General features: G+C 52.5%; 1 protein-coding gene across 2 annotated transcripts in view; it reads right to left on the bottom strand.

Annotated features, from left to right (window-relative positions):
* DPP9 (dipeptidyl-peptidase 9) overlaps positions 1 to 22,064 on the bottom strand; it is a 47,256-nt gene that overhangs the window by 20,852 nt on the left and 4,340 nt on the right. Inside the window, exons 4-11 of one of the 2 annotated variants that reach the window (XM_008587929.1) lie at positions 17,855 to 18,108; positions 12,044 to 12,156; positions 7,541 to 7,714; positions 7,295 to 7,463; positions 6,417 to 6,530; positions 4,063 to 4,191; positions 2,580 to 2,641; positions 536 to 636 (exon numbers count right to left, since the gene is read on the bottom strand). In XM_008587929.1, the coding sequence (XP_008586151.1) occupies positions 536 to 636; positions 2,580 to 2,641; positions 4,063 to 4,191; positions 6,417 to 6,530; positions 7,295 to 7,463; positions 7,541 to 7,714; positions 12,044 to 12,156; positions 17,855 to 18,108 (1,116 nt within the window). Of the gene's footprint in view, positions 1 to 535; positions 637 to 2,579; positions 2,642 to 4,062; positions 4,192 to 6,416; positions 6,531 to 7,294; positions 7,464 to 7,540; positions 7,715 to 9,990; positions 10,068 to 12,043; positions 12,157 to 17,854; positions 18,109 to 22,064 lie in introns of those variants that run through there. The other variant, XM_008587928.1, reaches the window with a different exon arrangement.

The following is a 22,064-nucleotide window of genomic DNA, read 5'->3' on the forward strand; positions in this document are numbered from 1 at the left end:
TTGGATCTCCCCTCTTCCCCCCACCAATCATTTGAAAGTGTGAAAGCCATTCTGAGCTCACGGGCCTCACAAAAATGGGTGGCGAGCTGAATCTGGCCACTGCAGTTTGGGGCCCCTGGTATAGAGAGGTGTTAAAGAGATTTTTCTCCTTGACATAGGTAGGAGGGTCGAACAGTAAGTAAGGGAGGACTGCTATTTGGGGACTCAGTGCTCCTTATGACCTGGGGCCTGGGGCCACTGGAAATCACCTCTTCAGGTCTGAGGCCCTGTCTGGGAAACGTGGTCAAGATGACCCGGTGGTACCCACACTGGGATGTAGAAGCCCAGTTTGTTGTCCGCCAACTGGGTGAGGTTAGGCATCCTCAGAAACAAGGGAGGCAGGTGGGCTGAGCCCTGCTCTGGCTGAGGCACTGTGAGAAGACTCGGGAGCAGACAGGATGGCAAGAAAGGCTGGGAGGACAGATTCGAGGGTCCACCCAGGGTCCCCGGGCCCCAAATGTGAATGCCCAGGGTGACATCACATGGAGACACTCACTACTTGCCGTCCCGGGTCCACCCGGCCCTGGCGATATATTCCACCTTCGGGAACAGTGAGCTAAAGGGCTGTACCAGCTCCTTCTCCTGGGCCGAGACAATCTGAAAGGGAAGTGGATTCAGGTCATGTTCCTGCCACCCACGCGCTGCCTAAAGATGGTGCTGGGTGGGGTTGAGTTGGGACCCTCCCCCACAATTCCTGTGTTGGAGTCCTACTGCCCAGGACCTCAGAATGTAATCTCCTTGAAAATAAGGGGCTCACTGATGTAATGAGTTAAGATGAAGTCATACTAGAGCAGCGTGGGCCCTGATCCAGTGTGACTGGTGTCTTTAAAGAAGGGAGAGGTGTGCACACAGACAAGCACACAGGGAAACTGTCTTATGAAGAGACATAGGGAGAAGATGCCATCTACCAGCCAAGGAGAGAGGCCTGGAACAGATGCTGCCTCCCAGTCTCAGGAGGAACCGGCCTGCCGACACCTACATTTTGGCCTTTTAGTCTCCAGAACTGTGAGATTATACATCTCTGCTGTTTAAGCTATTTCTGTTGTTTAAACTGCTCAATTTGTGCTACTTTGCTATGGTGGCCCTAAGAAACTACTATAGTCACCCAACGGGAGCAGACAGGTTAGGCGAGCCCACCAGGGCACCCCAGCTGGTGCTGAAAGCCAAAGGTTCTGGTGTGGCTGTCTCCATACAGCCAGGTGGCCTTGGACAAACACAGCCGCCAGAACCTGTGGCTTCCTCAAGCCTAAATGGGGCTGGTGTGGCATCTACTCAGGGGACCAAAGGGAGAAAGGAAGGCAGGGACTCCCTGCTGGCACTTGAGCGGTGCTAGCCCCCTATCCGCTGGCTTTGTCCGACTGGCACAACTCACGCCCACCTAAGGACCCCGCACATCTGAGAGGGCCAGAAACTGCTGGAAACAGCCTGGCGGGGGCTTTCACATGGACCCCAGCAGTGCAGCTTATGGCAGATCCGCCTAAAATCTGCCAGAATGTTCCAGTCAAGAGTGCAAAAGAGGTCTGGTGAGGGCTCATCATGCTGAAAACAAAATGTGACCCCCCTAGATTACAAAAATAGGCAGATTTTATCTTACATCTCCCCTGAAATGTTATATGATGTGAAAAATTACTCTTGCACGAGGACATAAGTGCTTCCTCAGCTTGTCCCAGCTCTTCTCCTCTGTCATGTGGGGTCTTCTCTGGACACCTGGCATCCCCTTGGTCAATGGCTCCTCTCTGCCATAGCTTCTTTGGCCAGGGCTCGGCCTGCAAGCTGAACTTCACCAACCCCTCTGTCTTGTGGGATATGCAGTTTCCCGAGAGAGCTCACTAGCACTCGGCAATCAAAGCACCCGCAGGGAGGGCAGAGTCCCGACAGACGGGGAGGTGTTGGGCTGGGGCAGGAGCCTAGGGGGATGTGGTCACAGATTATTAGCTAGTGACTGCTTGGCTTCGGGGTGATGACGGCTTTTGCCACCTGATGCCACCTCATGGATGTGGAGTTCCACATGCCACCTCCCTGGGTGAAGAGGACCCCTTGTCCTTGATGTCTAGGAGGTGATTGAGAGAAGGATCCAGAACAATGCCCATCCCACAGCAATTGAGAGGTCCAGTGAAGTGACCTGTGAGGATCTGCCCAAAATGCTGGGATGGGGGAGCTGCCCCGTCCAAGCTCGGGGTCCCTGAGACATCTGTGCCACAGAGTTCTCTGTTCTAGAAGCTTGGACAGAGCGGACTGCTGGTCCTGCAAGTCCCACCCTCCTGTGAGGCTTGAACACACCCTGCCGCTATGCTCGAAGCTCATTCATTGGTGTATCTCCTTGAGTCCCACAGCCACCCTGGGAAGCAGGTGAGACTAGGCTCACCGTGACTCGTTTCACAGATGGAGACTTGGGGATGAAGGGATCACCTGTAGCCATGGCCAAGGGCAGCACCTGGCCCCAGGATGGAGGCAAACGGCCTGCTGGTCCCGCCTGGCTGTCTACCTGGCCCCTCCCTCTTCATCTGGATGCTTCTCTGGGACGTACCAGGTTCCCTTACCTTGCCCTGACTGTCAGTCTGGAATTCAGCGAGTTTCAAGGCAATCTTGGGATTCTTGCTGCCTGCAAAAACAAAAGCAAGCTGAGCGCCTGGAAGGTGTCACCCAAGCACTGACAGCAGATGTGTGGGGTTGAGGCTGGTGATCCCCACAGAGAGGCGGGACAGCCAGGGGAGCATGGGGGAAAAGCTGGGTGTCCAAAGGTCTTTCCAAGGTATAACACGCTCCCCAGCACACGTGCAAAGTCTTCCAGGTGGGGACCATCTGACTTTTGGCCTGGACCATATTCTCGATAGTGATGTGACATCTATCGTATTGTTTAAAACATAGGTCAGACCCCGTGCTGGGAGCTGGGAGGTGGTGGGGGACACAGACTTGCAGAAGACACTGTCCCTGCCTTTGGAGAGCTTGAGAGCTGGTTGCAAAGACGAGATACATCACAATAAAACCACTGACAGCGCAAAAAGGTTTGGACGTCTCGTGCCATGGCAGAGCAGAAAATGCTTATCTTTGTCAGTTAGATCTATGACAAATCTCACCTCCGGCCCATGTGGCTCTAGCACCCCAGACAGGTAACATCTCTGAGCCTTGGTTTTCTCATGTGTCAAATGTTGGGGAAAAGACCAACTTGCTCATTTGTGGTAGGATTGGAAATGTCCCCTGGGAAGCCTCTGTCCAGCACAGCACAGAGGTACTCACTAAAGTCAGCAATAATGATTCTCTTACTTGCTTCCAAGGAGGCTGTAAACAGCAGGCTGGAAGGCAGAATCTGGCAATTCTTAAATGTCTCTTGAGTTAGTTTAAAATATTTTCTGAGCCAAACAAAACACATGTGCACTGCAGAGGGACCAAAAAGTAACCGAACAGGACAGGACAAAAGTGAAATGAAGCTGGAGAAATGACCAGGGTGTGACTCGGCACATGGAAAGGTGTTCACCATGGTCCTGTCTGGCTGCATACTCGGCCAACTACTGGCCAAGTAAGTCCAGCCTGCCTCCTGTTTTTATGCAACTAAAAAGCCTTCTTACATTTTTAAAGGGTAAAAAAAAAAAAAATCAGAAGAATGATATTTTGTCTAATGGGAAAGTTATACGCAATTCAAATTTGAATCATTTGCAATTCAAATTTCAATAAAGTTTTATTGACACCCAGCCGTGCCCATTCTCCTATGTGCTGTCTATGGTGGCTTTTGTTGAACAGTTGGAACAGAGACTCTGTCTGGCCCACGAAGCCTAAAATATTTGCTCTCTAGCCCTTTCCAAAGCCAGTTTGCTGACCTCTGAGCTGCATGATCATGAGGCCTACATAAGCCGGGAGAGGGGGTGTCCCCGAAAGGGCAGACTCCTGTCTCCCACAGGTGCTCAGTGTGCACATGCACAGCCCGAGGGCCTGGGGGACAGTGCACCTCACCAGTCCTGACTAAGCCCCGCTCACCTGTCCCGGGCATTCCTCTGTCCCAGGTGCCCACCTGTCCCAGGCACTCACCTGTCCTGGGGTATCGGTATGAGTCTGTCTTCCTCTCTTCCAGCGCTGGAGAAGGAACATGAATGATTTCTACCTCTGACTCATCGACTTCCTCGTATAAGATTCGCAGTGTCCTGAGGCCTTCAGAACCTTGGAGGGGACAGGGGGAGCTGCTGAGGACACTGGGAACTGGTATGGCATCCCCCCTGCCATCCCCGTCCCCCTTCAGGCCCATGGGGGGGTCCCTACTCTGCCATGACTGAGCCTAACATTGAGAGCATAGGCCCGTAAACTTTGGCTCTGCCATTTTTTCGACTTTAAACCAGTCAGCTGTCCTCTCTGGGCCTCAGTTTCCTTACTTGTATAATGAAAATGAGAAGAGCTGTTCACAGCATGAAATAGCACAGGAGGTGGCCATCTGGGGCGTTATGGGCCAAACTGGGTCCCCCACTAAAACTCATATGTTGAAGTCCTAAATTTGAGTACATCACAATGTGAGTTTGGAGACAGGCCTTTAGAGAGAGAATTAAGGTCAAATGATGTCATTGGGGTGGGCCCTAATTCAGTAGGACTTGTGTCCTTATAAGCAAAGGAGGTCAGGACATAGACATGCACAGCAGGACGGCCATGTGAGGACATGGGGAGAAGACAACATCTACACACCAAGGAGAGAGGCCTCAGGAGAAACCAGCCCTGTCCACACCCTGATCTGAGACTTCCAGCCTCCAGAACGTGAGACAATACATTTCTGTTGTTTATACCACCCAGTCTGTGATGTTTTGTTATGGAAGCCTGAGCAGACTAATACATGTGGCATGGTCAAAGAAGGACAACAATAAAAATTGTCACGAGAAGTAAACGATCACTGCATGGCAACAGCTGAGGAGCCTGGCCAACCGGACAGGATGACATGGTAGGGACAGAGCCTCCATCCCTTCCTGGCCACCGAGAAGGGCTCCGGACCTGCCGCTCAGTGAGTCATCTAAGACAGCCAATGGCGTCATCTCCAGAAACATCACGGCATGCTGGAAGACCACGGCCCAGACGAAGGGGAAGGCCACAGTGATCTCTGCAGTTCTCTCTTGGTCCCGTGTTGGCAGGTACCGGCCTGCCTCAGACACCGCCCCACTGTGGCAATGAATCCCTTTTCCTGAGAGCAGCTGGAACCACACAGTGCTGGTGTGTTTCCCATCATGCGATTTTAATGGGTGCCTTCTACGTGGTATGTAGTCCTGGTTTTCCATTGATGTTGGGACCACAGAGTTCTTTTCAAGTCAACTTCGATCAAAGGTGAGGGCCGGCCAGTTAGCTCAGCTGGTAGAGCATAGTGCTGACAACACCAAGGTCCAGGGTCAAGATTCCCGCACCAGCCAGCGGCCAAAAAAATAAAATTTACTTTAAAAGGTAACTTGATGTAAAGTCACATGGTGAGCCACAGAAGAGGGAGAAGGTGGGTTCTGTGAAGCCTGCGAAGGTGGCCAGGGAGTGACTGATGCTTGGGAAGCTTGGCTTTCCTGCTGACCATGTGCTGCACTGACACACAGACATGCGAAGGCCTCAGGGCCATCAGCCGGCAGTGGGGACCTGGCCGAGCCTGGAGTGGGGCAAATCTTGGCAGGGGCGCGTGAAAACAAAGCGATCTCAATCCCAACCCTGGCACATCCCAGGAAACAACAGATGGATGCAGCTTGACTGAAGAAGGATGAGGCTAAGACACCCCTGCCCTATGGGGACTGAACAGACACAAAGGGACCTGCAGATCTGGCTTCTTTCACCAACTGCAGGCAAAGTCCCCCACAACTGAAGATGCCGGTGACTTCAATTCAGTGGCCGCACAGCTAGGAATTTTCTCCATGGCAGGGTCTCCCCCTCAGCACTGTGGATACTGGGGCTGGATCACTCCCTGGGGTGAGGCCGTCCTGGGCACTACAGGTGCTGAGCAGTGTCACTGGGCTCCACCCACTCCATGCCAGGAGCACCCTCCAGTCATGACAACCACAAATGTGCCCTGACATCACTTGGTGTCCCCTGGGGGGGAGAATCACCCCAGTTGAGACCCATGACATCCTCCCATGTTACCCAGATATTTGTATGAAGATGTTCATCACAGTATTGTTTATAACACCAAAGCAAAACTGAAACCCCAAATTGGATACAACCAAAGGGTCCGTCAGTGTGGAACTAGTTAAATAAACATCCATGCGACAGGAATGTCTACAGTCGTTTGAGAAGAGCTCTCTACGGGCTGATCTACAAAGATCGCAGGGATCATCTTAAGCAAAGGAAGGAAGAAACAGAGAAGTATGGAGACTGGAATTCTGGTGAAGAAAAGAAGCACAGGCAGGAGCATCTTTAAAAAACGAAAAGGGACCTACCTTCCCAAGAGGATGTGGGACACCACCAGTAACCCGTGAAGCGGTCGAATTCTTCCTGAATGACGAAGGTGGCCACCCCCGCAGACTTGGGGTCCTCCAGGACATTGGATAGACCTGGAAGGAGAAAGAAAGGGCGCAGGTGAGAGATGACCAGCCTTCTAACAATGAGGTGCACGCCAGGAACTCTTGGGAGAGCACAGAAGGAACCGAGGAACTCAGGGCTGATTCAAAGTAGTGTCTCTCCCTCAGCACTGTGGACATTGGGCCAGGTTGTCATCTGGGCTGAGGCGGTCCTGGGCACTGCAGGTGAGCAGCGTCCCTGGCCTCTACCCACTCCATGCCAGGAGCACCTCCCAGGTGCACCAACTAAAAATGTGTCTGGACACCAGGTTTAGAAAGAGGGGACAGGGCTGTGGGATGGGGAAGACAAGGACCCATGGTTTGACGCCATGTCGCAGACTTCTGCAGACATCTGAGGAAGGACGGGGTCGTTTCCGTCGAACACTGGAATGAGGTGAATCAAGGAAGCAGGTGAGATTTGAGCTCCACTTGGATGGCGTGGGACGGACAGGTGGTGGTGGGAAGGGGACAAAGAGCCAGAGTGCATAAGAAGCCCAGTGCCCCAGCTGGGCCAATTCCCACAGAGAGAAACCACAGCCAGGCAGGGACACGGTGGGACTTCCTGCAAGGCTGGAGGGGGGCAACCTGGTGGGAACAGTGCACAAGAGGACACCTGGCCATGGGGGCGAGGTTCTTCTAGAAGCTGGGATGGCGGCTACAACAGCCACCACAGGAAGCAGTGGCCCAGCCTGGCCGCTGCACCACACCGGGGGGGCAGGCTCTGTCTATCTGGGCTCTGGCCATGTTGCTGGCCTTACCTTGGTGGCAGAAGGTCAGACGCCGCTCCTCGCCTGTCTCAATGTTGGCCACCCATAGGTCGCTGTTGTTGATGAAGGAGAAGAAAGCAGGGTCGGCGGGGCAGATTTTGGGGTCCATCCGGGGTCCTGAGCACTGGGTCTTGATTTCCAGCGGCTTCATGGGGGACACCTGAGGACAGAGAGGCCCGGCTCAGGGGGGCAGGTGCCCGCCCGCGCTGCTCCACGCCCTGCTGGGACGGGACTCACCATGAAGCCGTTCTTGCCCCCATCGCGGCAGTGGAAGAGACTGTTGCTGGCCTGGAAGAGGAAGAGGCCACTCTCGCTGTGGAAGTCGTAAGACGTGATGCCGAAGACCCCCAGGCGCTTCCGCTCCCTCAGCAGCTCCTCCTCCCGGGAGTAGACCCCATGCTGGGGTGTGGCCTGAGGATACATGGGACGGGTCACAGCATCAGCAGAGGAGGCCTCGAGCTCTGGGGCTCACCAGGGCAGAAATCCTCCAGTCTAGGCATGCCTGGGGGGAATGTGACTTTGGCCATGCCAGAGAGAACTTTCTGTGCTGAGCAGAACAGGCAGCCAAACCCTCCTAACTCAGTGGCCTAAGAGGGGGCAGCGAGGGTGGACAGCAGGACTGGCTGACCGTCTGAGGCAGTGGTGGGGAAGGATTGCCAGGGCCCACCTGAAGCCTCCTCCCTTCCTGAGCCCGTCGCCCACCAAATCTCTGCAAGGCAGACGGGGCTGCTGGGGTGGCAGTCCCCACAGCACTGAGTGCTCTCTCCTGGTTCCCAGTGCAGATCCCCTACCCTCCCACCCTGCTCACCAACCCTTCCCACCAAGAGCACTCAATCTAAACCCACCCAACACCACATACCCACATAGATGCTCCCTGACTTATGATGGGGTAACATCCCGATGTTGACCAAAGCAAATGTATAATTAACATATCTCTGATAACCAGGTATTAGACAACAGGGACAAAGAAAAATAATATTATTACAAAGGACCAATGACGGTACCTCTCCACTGCAAATTATGAGAATGTGCACTTTCTGAAAATGGACATGGGAAAAGTGGTTTTACAGGACGTTGATCAAGTAAAAACGTGGTTGGTTTCATTAAAGGCAGAGGATCTAAACTCTGGTATGTCTGACTCAATGGAACAGTACGGCTTTGCAGAAAGCCTTCTAGACTAGCTAGACTGATTTACACACAGCATATTTGAATTCTTCCTAGACTGTGTATGATCTGCATAAAGTACTTTTTTTTTTTTTTTTGCAGCTGGCCTTTACGGGGATCTGAACCCACAATCTTGGTGTTGTAAGGCTGTGTTCTAACCAACTGAGCTAACCAGCTAGCCTGCAGAAGGTACTTTTTATATAAAACTTCTCAAAGAAGGGCCGGCTCTGTGGCTCACTCGGGAGAGTGCGGCGCTGATAGCGCCGAGGCTGCGGGTTCAGATCCTATATAGGGATGGCTGGTTAGCTCACTGGCTGAGCATGGTGCAGACAACACCAAGCCAAGGGTTACGATCCCCTTACCGGTTAGAAAAAAAAAAAGCTTCTCAAAGAAAATGAATGATATATATTAAAAAAAAATCATAAGTTGAAAATATTGCAAGTCAAAAATGCACTGAATACACCTAACCTACTAACACCCTAGCCTAGCCTACCTTAAATGTGCTCAGAACACTTACATTAGCCTACAGTTGGGCAAAATCATCCAACACAAAGCCTATTTTATAAGAAAGTGATGAATATCTCATGTAATTTATGAAATACTGTACTGAGAGTGAAAACAGAATAATTGTATGGGTACTCAAAGTACAGTTTCTACCGAATGCATAGAGATTTTACACCATCAATAAGTTAAAAATCATAAGTTGAACACCTTCAATCGGACCACAGTAAATCCAGTGCAAATTTAAGACAACCTGATGACCCAAATGCCCCGCTCCTGAAGTTCAGGCAGGTAAACGCTAGTGCAAAACACACAGATGTAGGAGAATTCTGAGGACCATGTGGACACAGGGAGAGAAACCAAGGAAAACAAACGCATTTTTAAAAAGCAGAACTGGGAACCAGCTAGTTAGCTCACTCAGTAGAGCGCAGGGCTGATAACACCAAGGTTCAGGGTTCGGATCCCCGTATGGTACAGCCACCAAAAAAATCCAAACCTATGTGAAAAGCAGAACTGAAAGCAAGAATTTCCCCTTGCTGTGAGGAACGCTACATATATGTAAACCCAAGTTTGTCAGCGTGGGGGCTAACTGGGACAGGCACAAGTGAACCAGCAGCACAGAGCACATCACTCTCCTGGCCACCCAGTATTGTCCTATAACAATCAGAAAGAAACAAGGACACGCCCACACAAAAGCCGCTCTCCCCATCACCCACACGCTCCTCCCCAGAGGGCAGGGCCTTTGGGTGACATTAATTATTAGCCAGTCTCCATAAAAGGCCTAGACCCAAGTTAATCCCAAATCTTCGGTGATACAGTTGAACGAGAGAGATGCTCCTGATAAGCGTTCTTATCACAAACCTAGCCTGAGGCTCAAGTACAGCCTGGGGAGGCAGAGGGCAAGGTTTGCATGAACACAGCAGCAGGTGAGCCCCGTAGGAGGTAAAGTGACAAGAGGAGCCCTGTGCCTACCTCCTCACCCCCGGGTGGGGGGGGCCCAGGCACCGCCAGGTGCAGCTCACCTGGAAATGATCCAGCATCTGCTTCCAAGACAGGAGCAGCAGAGCCTCCTTCCGGACCTTCTTGGGAATCTCGGAGTAGAGGAGGGAGTTCTCTCGACTGCCATAAGGCATCCCTAGGGGCAGAACAGGAGAAAACCTAGAATGGGGACCTTGCCCAGGATGGAGAGGGTCTCACCCATGTTTCTGGCTCCCCGTGGCTGGGCCCAGCTGGTTCCCTCTGCTTCTGGGTCATTCTGCCAGGCACACCGCTGCCCAAAAAGCCACATCACTGATAGGGTCTCCCCGCTCTAAGTTATGTGTGCTGAATACTGTGGCCTCAATTACTGAAAAAATAGCTCACAGGAGAACAAAAAAAGGTCGCTTGGAGATACCCAAATCTCAACAGGCTCTCAAAGGTCCTTTTTTACCAAAGGTTTTTGCAAAGGCCAAGAATTAAATCAATCTAGGTTTAGAGTAAGGGCGGAACCTACAAAAAGGAATAAGGAAAATCTTTATCCAGGGTTTCTCAACCTTGCCACTAATGACGTTTGGGCCAGGTCATTCTCTGGGGTGGGGCCGTCCTGGGCACTGAGGGTGCTGAGTAGCATCCCTGGCCTCCACCCACTCCGTGCCAGGAGCACCCCCAGTCGTGACAACCACAGATGTCTCCAGACATCGCCCAATATTCCCTGGAGTCGGGGGAGCATGATCACCCCTGACTGGGAACTGCTGATTTAATCTAACCTTCCTAAAAAGTGAGGTATGGCAGTAGCTGCCAAACAGGGGTTTCGTGTGGATGAGGTGAGATACAAAATGGGAAACCCTGAGCACAATGCAAGTGTCACTCGGTAAGCTGTGGTGTTCACATATTCACATCCCTGGAGCTGGCATGGGTCTCACTGCTGAAGGTGGTATTGTGTCCTTAGTGGCAGATAAAATAATGGTGTAACTTCCAACTGGGAGTGTCTTAGATTCAACAGGTGACGGTACTGTCGTTATTAGTAAATTAAAAGGCAGGAGCAGAATGACTATTTCTGGAAGCTTCAGTTTCCCCCTCTCTGTGCAACAAGGTTGGGGAACCAGGACAGGGCTCCCCCAAGTGTTGAACAATCCAGCAACATGTGACGTGGCTAACATGAATCTCGGACAGCTCAAGTTCCTCTTTGTTCCTCTTTTAATCCTGAGTTTCTCCAGGAGGAAGACTTGGTTTCATGCCGCCCTCTGCAGGACCTCCTTGTGCTCGCTTGCTTTTAAGCCTGAGAAAACAGGCAAGCCCCAAGCTCAGCACCTCCTGGGGTAGAGCTTAATAGATAATATCTGACCCATTTATATTTATTGTTATACGTAGCTTCTTCTTATGACAAGAGATGCAGGTTTTCCACAGGTGATAATGTGTGCTCTTGAAGCACAGTAACAGAAGAGTGTGTTTAAGGAAAAATATTAGATTAACAGGTTTTCTTTTAAAGAGGATTTATGAAAAATGCAAAGTTAATTTAGACATGTACAGGTGGGGAAAATCACATGTTGAGGCAGGGGTGAGGNCCAAACCTATGTGAAAAGCAGAACTGAAAGCAAGAATTTCCCCTTGCTGTGAGGAACGCTACATATATGTAAACCCAAGTTTGTCAGCGTGGGGGCTAACTGGGACAGGCACAAGTGAACCAGCAGCACAGAGCACATCACTCTCCTGGCCACCCAGTATTGTCCTATAACAATCAGAAAGAAACAAGGACACGCCCACACAAAAGCCGCTCTCCCCATCACCCACACGCTCCTCCCCAGAGGGCAGGGCCTTTGGGTGACATTAATTATTAGCCAGTCTCCATAAAAGGCCTAGACCCAAGTTAATCCCAAATCTTCGGTGATACAGTTGAACGAGAGAGATGCTCCTGATAAGCGTTCTTATCACAAACCTAGCCTGAGGCTCAAGTACAGCCTGGGGAGGCAGAGGGCAAGGTTTGCATGAACACAGCAGCAGGTGAGCCCCGTAGGAGGTAAAGTGACAAGAGGAGCCCTGTGCCTACCTCCTCACCCCCGGGTGGGGGGGGCCCAGGCACCGCCAGGTGCAGCTCACCTGGAAATGATCCAGCATCTGCTTCCAAGACAGGAGCAGCAGAGCCTCCTTCCGGACCTTCTTGGGAATCTCGGAGTAGAGGAGGGAGTTCTCTCGACTGCCATAAGGCATCCCTAGGGGCAGAACAGGAGAAAACCTAGAATGGGGACCTTGCCCAGGATGGAGAGGGTCTCACCCATGTTTCTGGCTCCCCGTGGCTGGGCCCAGCTGGTTCCCTCTGCTTCTGGGTCATTCTGCCAGGCACACCGCTGCCCAAAAAGCCACATCACTGATAGGGTCTCCCCGCTCTAAGTTATGTGTGCTGAATACTGTGGCCTCAATTACTGAAAAAATAGCTCACAGGAGAACAAAAAAAGGTCGCTTGGAGATACCCAAATCTCAACAGGCTCTCAAAGGTCCTTTTTTACCAAAGGTTTTTGCAAAGGCCAAGAATTAAATCAATCTAGGTTTAGAGTAAGGGCGGAACCTACAAAAAGGAATAAGGAAAATCTTTATCCAGGGTTTCTCAACCTTGCCACTAATGACGTTTGGGCCAGGTCATTCTCTGGGGTGGGGCCGTCCTGGGCACTGAGGGTGCTGAGTAGCATCCCTGGCCTCCACCCACTCCGTGCCAGGAGCACCCCCAGTCGTGACAACCACAGATGTCTCCAGACATCGCCCAATATTCCCTGGAGTCGGGGGAGCATGATCACCCCTGACTGGGAACTGCTGATTTAATCTAACCTTCCTAAAAAGTGAGGTATGGCAGTAGCTGCCAAACAGGGGTTTCGTGTGGATGAGGTGAGATACAAAATGGGAAACCCTGAGCACAATGCAAGTGTCACTCGGTAAGCTGTGGTGTTCACATATTCACATCCCTGGAGCTGGCATGGGTCTCACTGCTGAAGGTGGTATTGTGTCCTTAGTGGCAGATAAAATAATGGTGTAACTTCCAACTGGGAGTGTCTTAGATTCAACAGGTGACGGTACTGTCGTTATTAGTAAATTAAAAGGCAGGAGCAGAATGACTATTTCTGGAAGCTTCAGTTTCCCCCTCTCTGTGCAACAAGGTTGGGGAACCAGGACAGGGCTCCCCCAAGTGTTGAACAATCCAGCAACATGTGACGTGGCTAACATGAATCTCGGACAGCTCAAGTTCCTCTTTGTTCCTCTTTTAATCCTGAGTTTCTCCAGGAGGAAGACTTGGTTTCATGCCGCCCTCTGCAGGACCTCCTTGTGCTCGCTTGCTTTTAAGCCTGAGAAAACAGGCAAGCCCCAAGCTCAGCACCTCCTGGGGTAGAGCTTAATAGATAATATCTGACCCATTTATATTTATTGTTATACGTAGCTTCTTCTTATGACAAGAGATGCAGGTTTTCCACAGGTGATAATGTGTGCTCTTGAAGCACAGTAACAGAAGAGTGTGTTTAAGGAAAAATATTAGATTAACAGGTTTTCTTTTAAAGAGGATTTATGAACGTAGCTTCTTCTTATGACAAGAGATGCAGGTTTTCCACAGGTGATAATGTGTGCTCTTGAAGCACAGTAACGGAAGAGTGTGTTTAAGGAAAAATATTAGATTAACAGGTTTTCTTTTAAAGAGGATTTATGAAAAATGCAAAGTTAATTTAGACATGTACAGGTGGGGAAAATCACATGTTGAGGCAGGGGTGAGGTGAAGAGCCCCAGTGCCAGAAACACAACTTGATCTCTAAGGATCCTTAAACTGCAGAGGTCCAACTCTCTCATTCCCTGCTAGAGTCAGACACGACTCTGCCCCATCCAGGCCACCCATTGGGCCTTCCTCCTCCCCACGGTCACAAGTAGTGATGAGAATCACATGGTGTGTGATTCCATTCATGTGAAATGCCCAGAACAGGCAAATAGATTCAGGAGACAGGAAATAGATTCGTATTTGCCAGGGGGTGGGGGAGGGGAATGGGGAATGACTGCTAACGAGCATGAGGTTTCTTTCTGGGGTGATGAGAATGTTCTGGAACTAGACAGTAGTAATGGTTGCGCAACACCGTAAATATACTAAAAGCCATAAGTTGTACACCTTTAAAAGTATGAAATTATGGAATGTAAATTAAATCTGAATTTTTTAAGAAAAAGTGTTGTGGGCAATGGGGAAGGCTGAGAGGGGGCAGGCAGCTGTTTTCTGGCAGCAACCTGTGCTCTGGGACAGTCCCTGTTCACAGGGACTCTGGAAGAGCCAGAGCCTTCCAAACAGGAAGTCAAAGGCACAGCCTTGCCAAGGCCATCAGGGCCACCTCCCCTCCCCAGCTGATTAATAAGTGATCTCACCAAAATGCCCAAGCCAGCACATTCCCTGGACATGGTGCTGTTGGCACCAGTGACATTAATGACTGGCATTTGAGGCAAGGGGCGGAGCCGGCCAATGACAGCCACAAGTTTCGGCTGCCACTCTCCCTCCCTGATTTTCTTACCAGCTCTGCCCCCCATATGCGCTCACTGCCAACCGTCACCTGCCCTCTCGCCACAGGCATGGCAGGTGACCCAAGCCTGCGCAAATACCATGTCTAGTCACCATGCACTGTGGCCTTGGTGGCCGGCCTCGCAGGGTGCATGTGCCCGAAGCTGGGCCAGGGCTCTCTCCTGGATCGTGACCGGAGACACAAGGAGACAAGAGTTCTCACTTTCCCTTCTCAGCAGGTCTCAGAGCTCGGCACAGGGTGGGACAGCTGAGCCCTGGGGCCTATGCTGTGTCCAGCCCTTCCCAGCAGCAGGAGTTCCCTCCACTGCTCCAACTGGTCACGTGGTTATAAAAGAGCCTTCCTGGAGGACCTCAGTGATCAGCTCCACGTGTCCCAAACAGCAAGCCTGGTGCCTGCCAAGGACACAGAGGTCCCCAGGCGGAGCTGAGGGGACAGGTGGCACACCTGGAGCAGCAGGCTGGGCCTTGCCCTTGGAGTACACTGGGTGCCAGCATTAGCCCAGGTGCCAGGCTCACGCCAAGATGTGTTTATAAAGACCTAGGAGCTACAGGGAGGCCGGTCTGAGAACTTGGACATGAAGTGAGGTCGAAGCTGCCCTGATAGTGTTAAGTGACAAAGACTGGACCAGCGAAGTGTGAATGACATCACCCTCGAGAAGACAGTGCAGCTCTGGGCTGCTCTAGTACATTCTGGGGTCTCTGTCAAGTCCACACTGTCTGGAGCTGCCCCTCACCCACCAGGGAGGGTCCTCTGCAGCTTCCTGTGTCCCGCAAGGACCTGCCCATCCCAGCCGACTGGACGATGTGACCTATGCTGAGCCAATCCAATTGCTTCTCCTAGAAATTTGGAGAAAGCCTGTCTGTCTGCTGTTGGCTGGAACCTGACATGTGGAACCCTGGGAGCTGTGGGAGTGCTGTGGGGGCCAGGTGGGAGTGATGTGGAGTGGACCCATGGATACAGATGTGCACAGAGCAGGCCTGGGTTCTGGAAGGTTCCCAGTTCCCAGGTGCTGCTTCCTGATGTCCAGTGGACTTTCTACCCCTGGGTTCTGTGAGATGCCCCTATATCTTTACCACAAGCTGCCCTTTGAGGCTCAAACTGGCTAGGAGGGTTTCTGCACCTATTAGCAGCTCTGTGGAGGATGCGCATTGACCCCTAAAGAGAGATGTCCACATCCTGGGGCCTGGATGTGAATGTTACTTTGTACAGCAAGACAGGACTTTGCAGCTGTGATTACATTAAAGCTTGAGCTAGGAGATTATCCTGGATTATCCAGGTGGGAGCAATGTCATCACGTGTCCTTACAAAAGGGAAGCATGAGGAAATTTCAGACAGACACAGGAGGTGACCACGTGACTGCAAAAGCAGGGATTAGAGTGATGCAGCCACAAGCCAAGGAATGCCGGCAGCCACCAGAAGCGGGAAGAGGAAGGGAACTGATTCTCCCCTGCAGCCTCCAAAGTGTGGACCTGCTGACACTTTGGTTTTGGCCCCACTGAAACTGATTTCAGACTTCTGGCCTCCACAACTGTAACAGAATACATTTCTGTTGTTTTAAGCTACTAAACTGATGTTCACTGGTACAACAGCAGCCACAGGAAATTCACACAAGTGCCCCAACCAGGACGGCAACCCAAACATGAGCAAGTAATCCAAGACTGTGCTGACACAGGGGTTGGGGGGGCCACAGGAAATAGAGGGAGACGCTGGCCCACTACGGTCCTCATCTGGGATCCTTTCAGTCTTCACAGCCAAGCTCCCTCTGGGGTAAATGAACCCTGAAGCATTTCCAGTCCAAATGTCTCCAAGATTGGAGTTGGCAAACATTTTTCTGCAAAGAGCCCGACAGTAAATATTTTTGGCTTTGTGGGCCATAGGATCTGCCCCAGCTACCTGCTGCTATAGCTTGAAAGCAGCCAAAGACGATACACACATGAATGGGCACCAGTAACACTTGATTCCTAAAGACAGACAGCCCTTGCTTGTGACCCCTGCTCTGGATCACTCTTCTTTTATAACTCTGTGTTTGTCAAACCATCTCATTTCCAAAGAGGCTTGTCTGTGACAAGGGAGTGCATCGACTGCGGGAAGGGGGCAGCCACCTGGAGTCCATCTCAGTCATTTCCATTAGCATGCGGTCAGCCTCAGGCAGAGGATGACATTCATTCATTCATTCATTCAATCATTCAAATATTGATTGAGGACCTAAGCATGCGTAGGCACTGTCTCAGGGGCTGGGGAGAGCCATTTGGACAAGATTCTGCCCTGGAGAGTAATTCTAGTGCTTTCCTACTCCGCAGACAGTGGTTCTCAACTGGGGGCGAGTCTGTGCAGTGTCTGGGGACATTTGTGGTTGTCACAACTGTGGGTGCTCCTGGCATGGACTGGAGACCAGGGACGCTGCTCAGCACCTGCAGGCCTACAGAGAAGACTCGGCCTTGGATGTGGAGCATGCCAAGGTTGAGAAACCCTGCCTTACTTAGGTCAACGGCATTCAAAGGAACAGTCTCGACTGACTCCTATGGGGCACCCTCCTCCAGCTCTGTAAGACCTGTCAGTAAGTAGGGCACATCCACTTGCTTAACAGATATTTACTGTCCACCTAGTGGGCGCCAGGCCTGGTCTGGCTGCTGGGGCTACTGGAATACATGAGACCTGACCCATGCCCGAAGGCTCTCATGGTCCAGTAGGGGACACAAACCCGTAAATGATCACAGACACATAAAAGTGCTGCTCCCCAGGCACATGCCCAGGGAGGAGGTGATCAGCCGTGACCATGTTTATCCAGGCATCTGGAGCAGGGGACGCAATGTGTGGCACACGCCCCCCCACTGTTAGCCCACGGCTGACATGGTTACACAGTCAAGGCACCTTTCTTTGAGCCTCGGGGTCCTTCTTAACACATCACTATGCTGCAAGCTCCTGCTGGAGTTACAACTCCTGTTGGGGATCTTTAAGCCCAGTCCTGGTTTTCATGAGCCCCACCCAGCCCAGACCAGGTGGCTAGGAAGTGACTCAGGGGGTAAGCCCAGCTGACTGGTACTGGAAACAATCTCTGGGCTCAGAGCCACTTGGCCAGCCCTGACCCACGGTGCCCAGTAACACAGATGGACAGGACTGCCCTCTGCTCAGCTCACTGGCACTGCTGACCCTCCCAGGGGCCCCATCCTCCTCCCCTTCAGGCCTGGCCCAAGTTGTCCCTGTAATAGGTACCATCTGGGGGTGGCACAGCCTTGTAGACAGTGTGCCAAGCACCCACCTAAGTGTACCTTCACAGTACCAAGACCGTTGGCCTCTGAAGAACAGAGGACTGAAGTCACAGCTGTCCCAGAAACCGCCCTGGCCAAGGGCAGCCCGGGGAGACCCGGCTCACCTAGGTAGTAGAGGCGGGGGGAGTGGGGGCCAGACTCATCCGTCTTCTGCACAAACTGGAAGTCGTGGGGAGCTTTGTTGACTATGAGGCCCGAGTACTTGCGGCTGCCGTGAATGATGCTGCGGAGCCCGTCCCATGAGTGCTTCGGCACCTGGAAACGGGCGGCCGGGTCCTCCATGGGTGCCACATCGTCCCGGTCGGCTGTTGGCGTCCCGGTGGCCATCCTCTCCACCCCCTCAGAATTCAGCGAGAAGCTACAAGGATGGAGGGATAGGGCAGGGGGACGATGAGAAGGGAAGACCGTTTTCCCCGGCAGGCTGCCCACTTCATTGGACACTTAGATTCTTCCTGAGGAGCTCCACCCCCCTGCGAGCTTCCCTGCCCCCGGAAACAGTTCTCCAATTGTTCCACTTCTCTCCATGCACCATCAAAACTGCTGTCACCTGTCCGCAAATCACTGAAACCTGCTCCCGTCTGGACTCCCCAAAGCCACTGCAAATCTGATCCCGTCACTTAAAACCCTTCCTGGTTTTCCACAGCCCCTGGGATAAAATCCAGCTCACATCCTGGCCTCCAAGGCTGTTGTCTGACCCCTGCTGATCTCACCCCCTTCATCACTGTGCCGAGCTGAACCCGTCTTCTCTCAGCACTTCAAACAGGGCAGACTCCTTCCCACCCCGGGGCCTTTGCACACGCCATCCCTCCTGTCTGGGACACCTTTTCCGTCTCTGCTTGACTAACTTCTGATTAGATCTCTGTAAATATCTGGCAAGTCCTCAGAAACCTTCCATGTCCGTCCGCACCAAAGCTGATCTCTCAGGTAATCTTTCACATGAACCTCTCTTGCTAAGCCACTGGGAGACGTGTGGAACACAGGCCCCAATGCAAGGCATTAGAAGCCAACCTCGCATCTGCGCCTCGGCTCTCTGTCCAGTGGGGAGACTCTTGCGCCTCACTGGAAGAGCTCAGGGCACTGGGAAAATATCCATTGGGAATGTCAAGAATCCAAGTGAGATGGTGAATGTGCACCTCTAGCTCCCAAAGGGCATCCCACTCTATTCTCCCACTCAGGATGGGATGCTCCAGGTCTGTGGAGCAGCCACCGGGAGCAGTGGCTGCTGTTGTGTGACAGCCTCCTCCCTCCCTCCTCTGCCACCCTTGCTGCTCAGCACACTTCTTGACCAAACTGGACTGGCCAGGCAAATATTTGTTTGGAGGAAATCTAAACAGGACTGCAGTGACCCAGTTCTCGAAGAGCCAGAGCAGTCTGGAGAGGATGGACCCGGGGCCAACTTCGCCTCCCTCTGCAGGCACCGAGTGACTGGTGGACCCTGCCAGGCACTCCCAGCCAGGCCTGGGACCGCCGTCCTCCCAGGTTGACAGTTCTATTTGCGGGAGTCCATGCTCCCTTGCACAAGCAGGGATTGAAGCCACTGCTCCACCCACAGGGCAGAGCAGCACGATTTGAGAGTTTTAGAGAATTCGAAGGCAGAGTGGGGTGGTCCCCCTCTAGGTGTGTTCCAATTCCCAGAAGACTTTGCCCCTTGCCAACAAGAGACCCCACAGAGCGACCACAATCAGAGAAAGGACCTCAGCCTGCTTTGAGAGGGAAGCAGAAAGAGACACAAGGATGTCACCGGGCAGAGTGGGGTGGTCCCCCTCTAGGTGTGTTCCAATTCCCAGAAGACTTTGCCCCTTGCCAACAAGAGACCCCACAGAGCGACCACCATCAGAGAAAGGACCTCAGCCTGCTTTGAGAGGGAAGCAGAAAGAGACACAAGGATGTCACCGATAGCCTTTGAAAAATCAGGCCCTGGGAATGTCATCTCACTTGGGCATGACAGGTGGGGAAACTGAGGCTGGGAGGGTGGAGGGGCTCACTCCCAGAGCCGAGTGAGAAAAAGGGGTTTGGTGGAGGCGGCCTGGCTCCCAGCCTCCCACTATGGTGCTCCATGATAAGCCCTGGCCAAGTGCAGATGCCAGGGGACTAGCAGGAAAGGTCCTGCCGCAGCCCAGGGAGTATCCTACGACCCGAGAAGGCGAGCATCATAGGACACTGCAGGCGGGGGGCATAAGGAGAGGCCTCCTTGGCAGAGGGAAACTCAAAGCCTATGGGGAAAATGGCCCCTTGGAAAGGTGCCTTCTGAGCACCACCACTGCAGGCTGATGTCCAGAGGTCCCTTTCCTATGGAAAGCTGGCTGGTGCAGGAATCCAAACCCTTGACCTTGGAGTTATAACACTGAGCTCAAACCAACTGAACTTACCAGCCAGCCCCCAGAGTTCCCTTTCCAACTTGATCGCTGGCAGTGAGAGGGAGAATGCTTCCTCCCCCTTGGTCCTACTTGATCTGGGTAGGGTTTGGGGGCGCAGTGAGTGCATGTCCCACCCTCCAGGCAGCAACAGCATGGTGAGGACCAGAGACTATCGGTGAAGTCCGGAAACCGTTGACACTTGAAGGTCCTCAGGTTAAACAAGCCAAACCCAGAGAGGAGGACATGCTTGCTGAGTGTTACATGCAGGACGTCCTGACCTGCTGCAGAGCTGCCATGGGAGGTATTAGGCAAGAGCCGAGACCTGACTGGCTGGGCGCCCAAGAACCCACAGGGCCCCAAGCGTGGCTGGCAACGAGCCCAGAAAACCGAGCCAGGGGAACTCCTCGGACCGGCTTAAGTGGCCCCCTCCAAAATTGTGCCACCCCAATTCAAGCCTTGCTCACAGTAGGAAAAAAATCGTGACCTCCAGAATGCCCCAAAGGATCCCATAAACTCAGAGCTTGGCAGAAGCACTTACAAAATCATGTGGCTTACTTCCACAGCAAAGAACAATAAAAATCATCTTGCCTCCGATCACTGCAGATAGCCCAAGAAGCCAAAATACGATCCAGGAGATGAGAAATGAAATGAAACATCAGGAGGAACTTCTAGGAATCTTCCAGATTTGGAGAATCCTCTAGCTTGCGCTCCCAGACAGGCTGACACTTGGTGCTAGAGCCTGGCCCTCCGCTAGCCTCTCTCCTACTCAGAGGCAAAGCCCGGACTGCAGAGAGAGGCTGGCAAACGGACAGGTGAACGACGTGTGGCCTTTACATAGCAAGTCAGCGTGACGGGCCTTCCTCCGCCCAGTGCCGACCTGTGCTGTGGTTCGCGAGTCAAGAGTTTACACAGCTGGGGAGATGAAAGAGGATTCCACGCCACTTAATTTGGGTCCACCTACATTTTCCTTCTCCCAATCAGCAGGACGCCTTCACAGCCTGCAACACCTCCCGCACACAGCTCCAGACCTCAAGGCTGGGTCGCACTTCCATGATCTCTGTTTGCACTGGTGCTTCAGGGAGGGGGACCAGCTGCCCTGCGGGTGTCCGCCAGAGACCCAGGGGGTACCAGTGATAATGGCAGCTTATGGAAGCCAAAAAGGATCCGTAGATGCTCAACACTTATAGAATTCAGGCAAAGTGGAGTGATAAAGCAGAAAAAGGGGTGGACACTGAGCAAGTGCTGGACAAGGGGGTGTGTTGGAGTGGCAAGGATCGGGGGTCCTACTGTGCTCCAGAAAGGGGAAGAGTCTCAAAGGGGACTTCAGGTGGCTGGCCCAGCCCAGAGCCATGTCCCTGCAAGTGGGGACTGGCAGGGAAACAGCATGCTACCTACCCTCTGTCCTGCAGGGGCTGCCCGGGCCTTGGGCTTTTACAGCCAATATTTACAGAGTCAGTCAGCAGCCTGCGCCCACCCGGGACCTCATGCACGTGCAGCACGAAAAGGGAGGATGATGCCCATTGGTAACTGACCCCACAGGCCCACTTGACACTGGGACTATCCGTTTTCAAAGCTTGTGTCTGCAGAAAACAGCACTTTACATCCCCATCTCCCCAAACCTGTTCTTCTATTCCCTTCCTGCCCCTCTAAGGGTATTAGAAAACTGATACTGAGATGGGATCACTTGGTTGAGGAATTCCTCCGGCCTTTTCATCTTGTGCCAGGCCCTGAGATATGGGATTTCCCAGGTGCCCTGGGTCTTACAGGTACAATCACATTCAATCCACGCTGTAACCTTAAGAGGTGAGTTCCGTGATCATCCCTGTTTTGGGGACAGGAAAATGAATGGCCTGTCCTATATCTGGTGAGGACAGGGAGCGGAGCCCAAGTCTGCTGGACTCTAAAACCCACATCCTTACCACCAGGCCAGTGGTTCTTACCTGGGGATGAATCTGCC

Source organism: Galeopterus variegatus, unplaced genomic scaffold (assembly GCF_000696425.1).
Source record: "Galeopterus variegatus unplaced genomic scaffold, G_variegatus-3.0.2 Scaffold4598, whole genome shotgun sequence".
NCBI classification, from domain to species: Eukaryota; Metazoa; Chordata; class Mammalia; order Dermoptera; family Cynocephalidae; genus Galeopterus; species Galeopterus variegatus.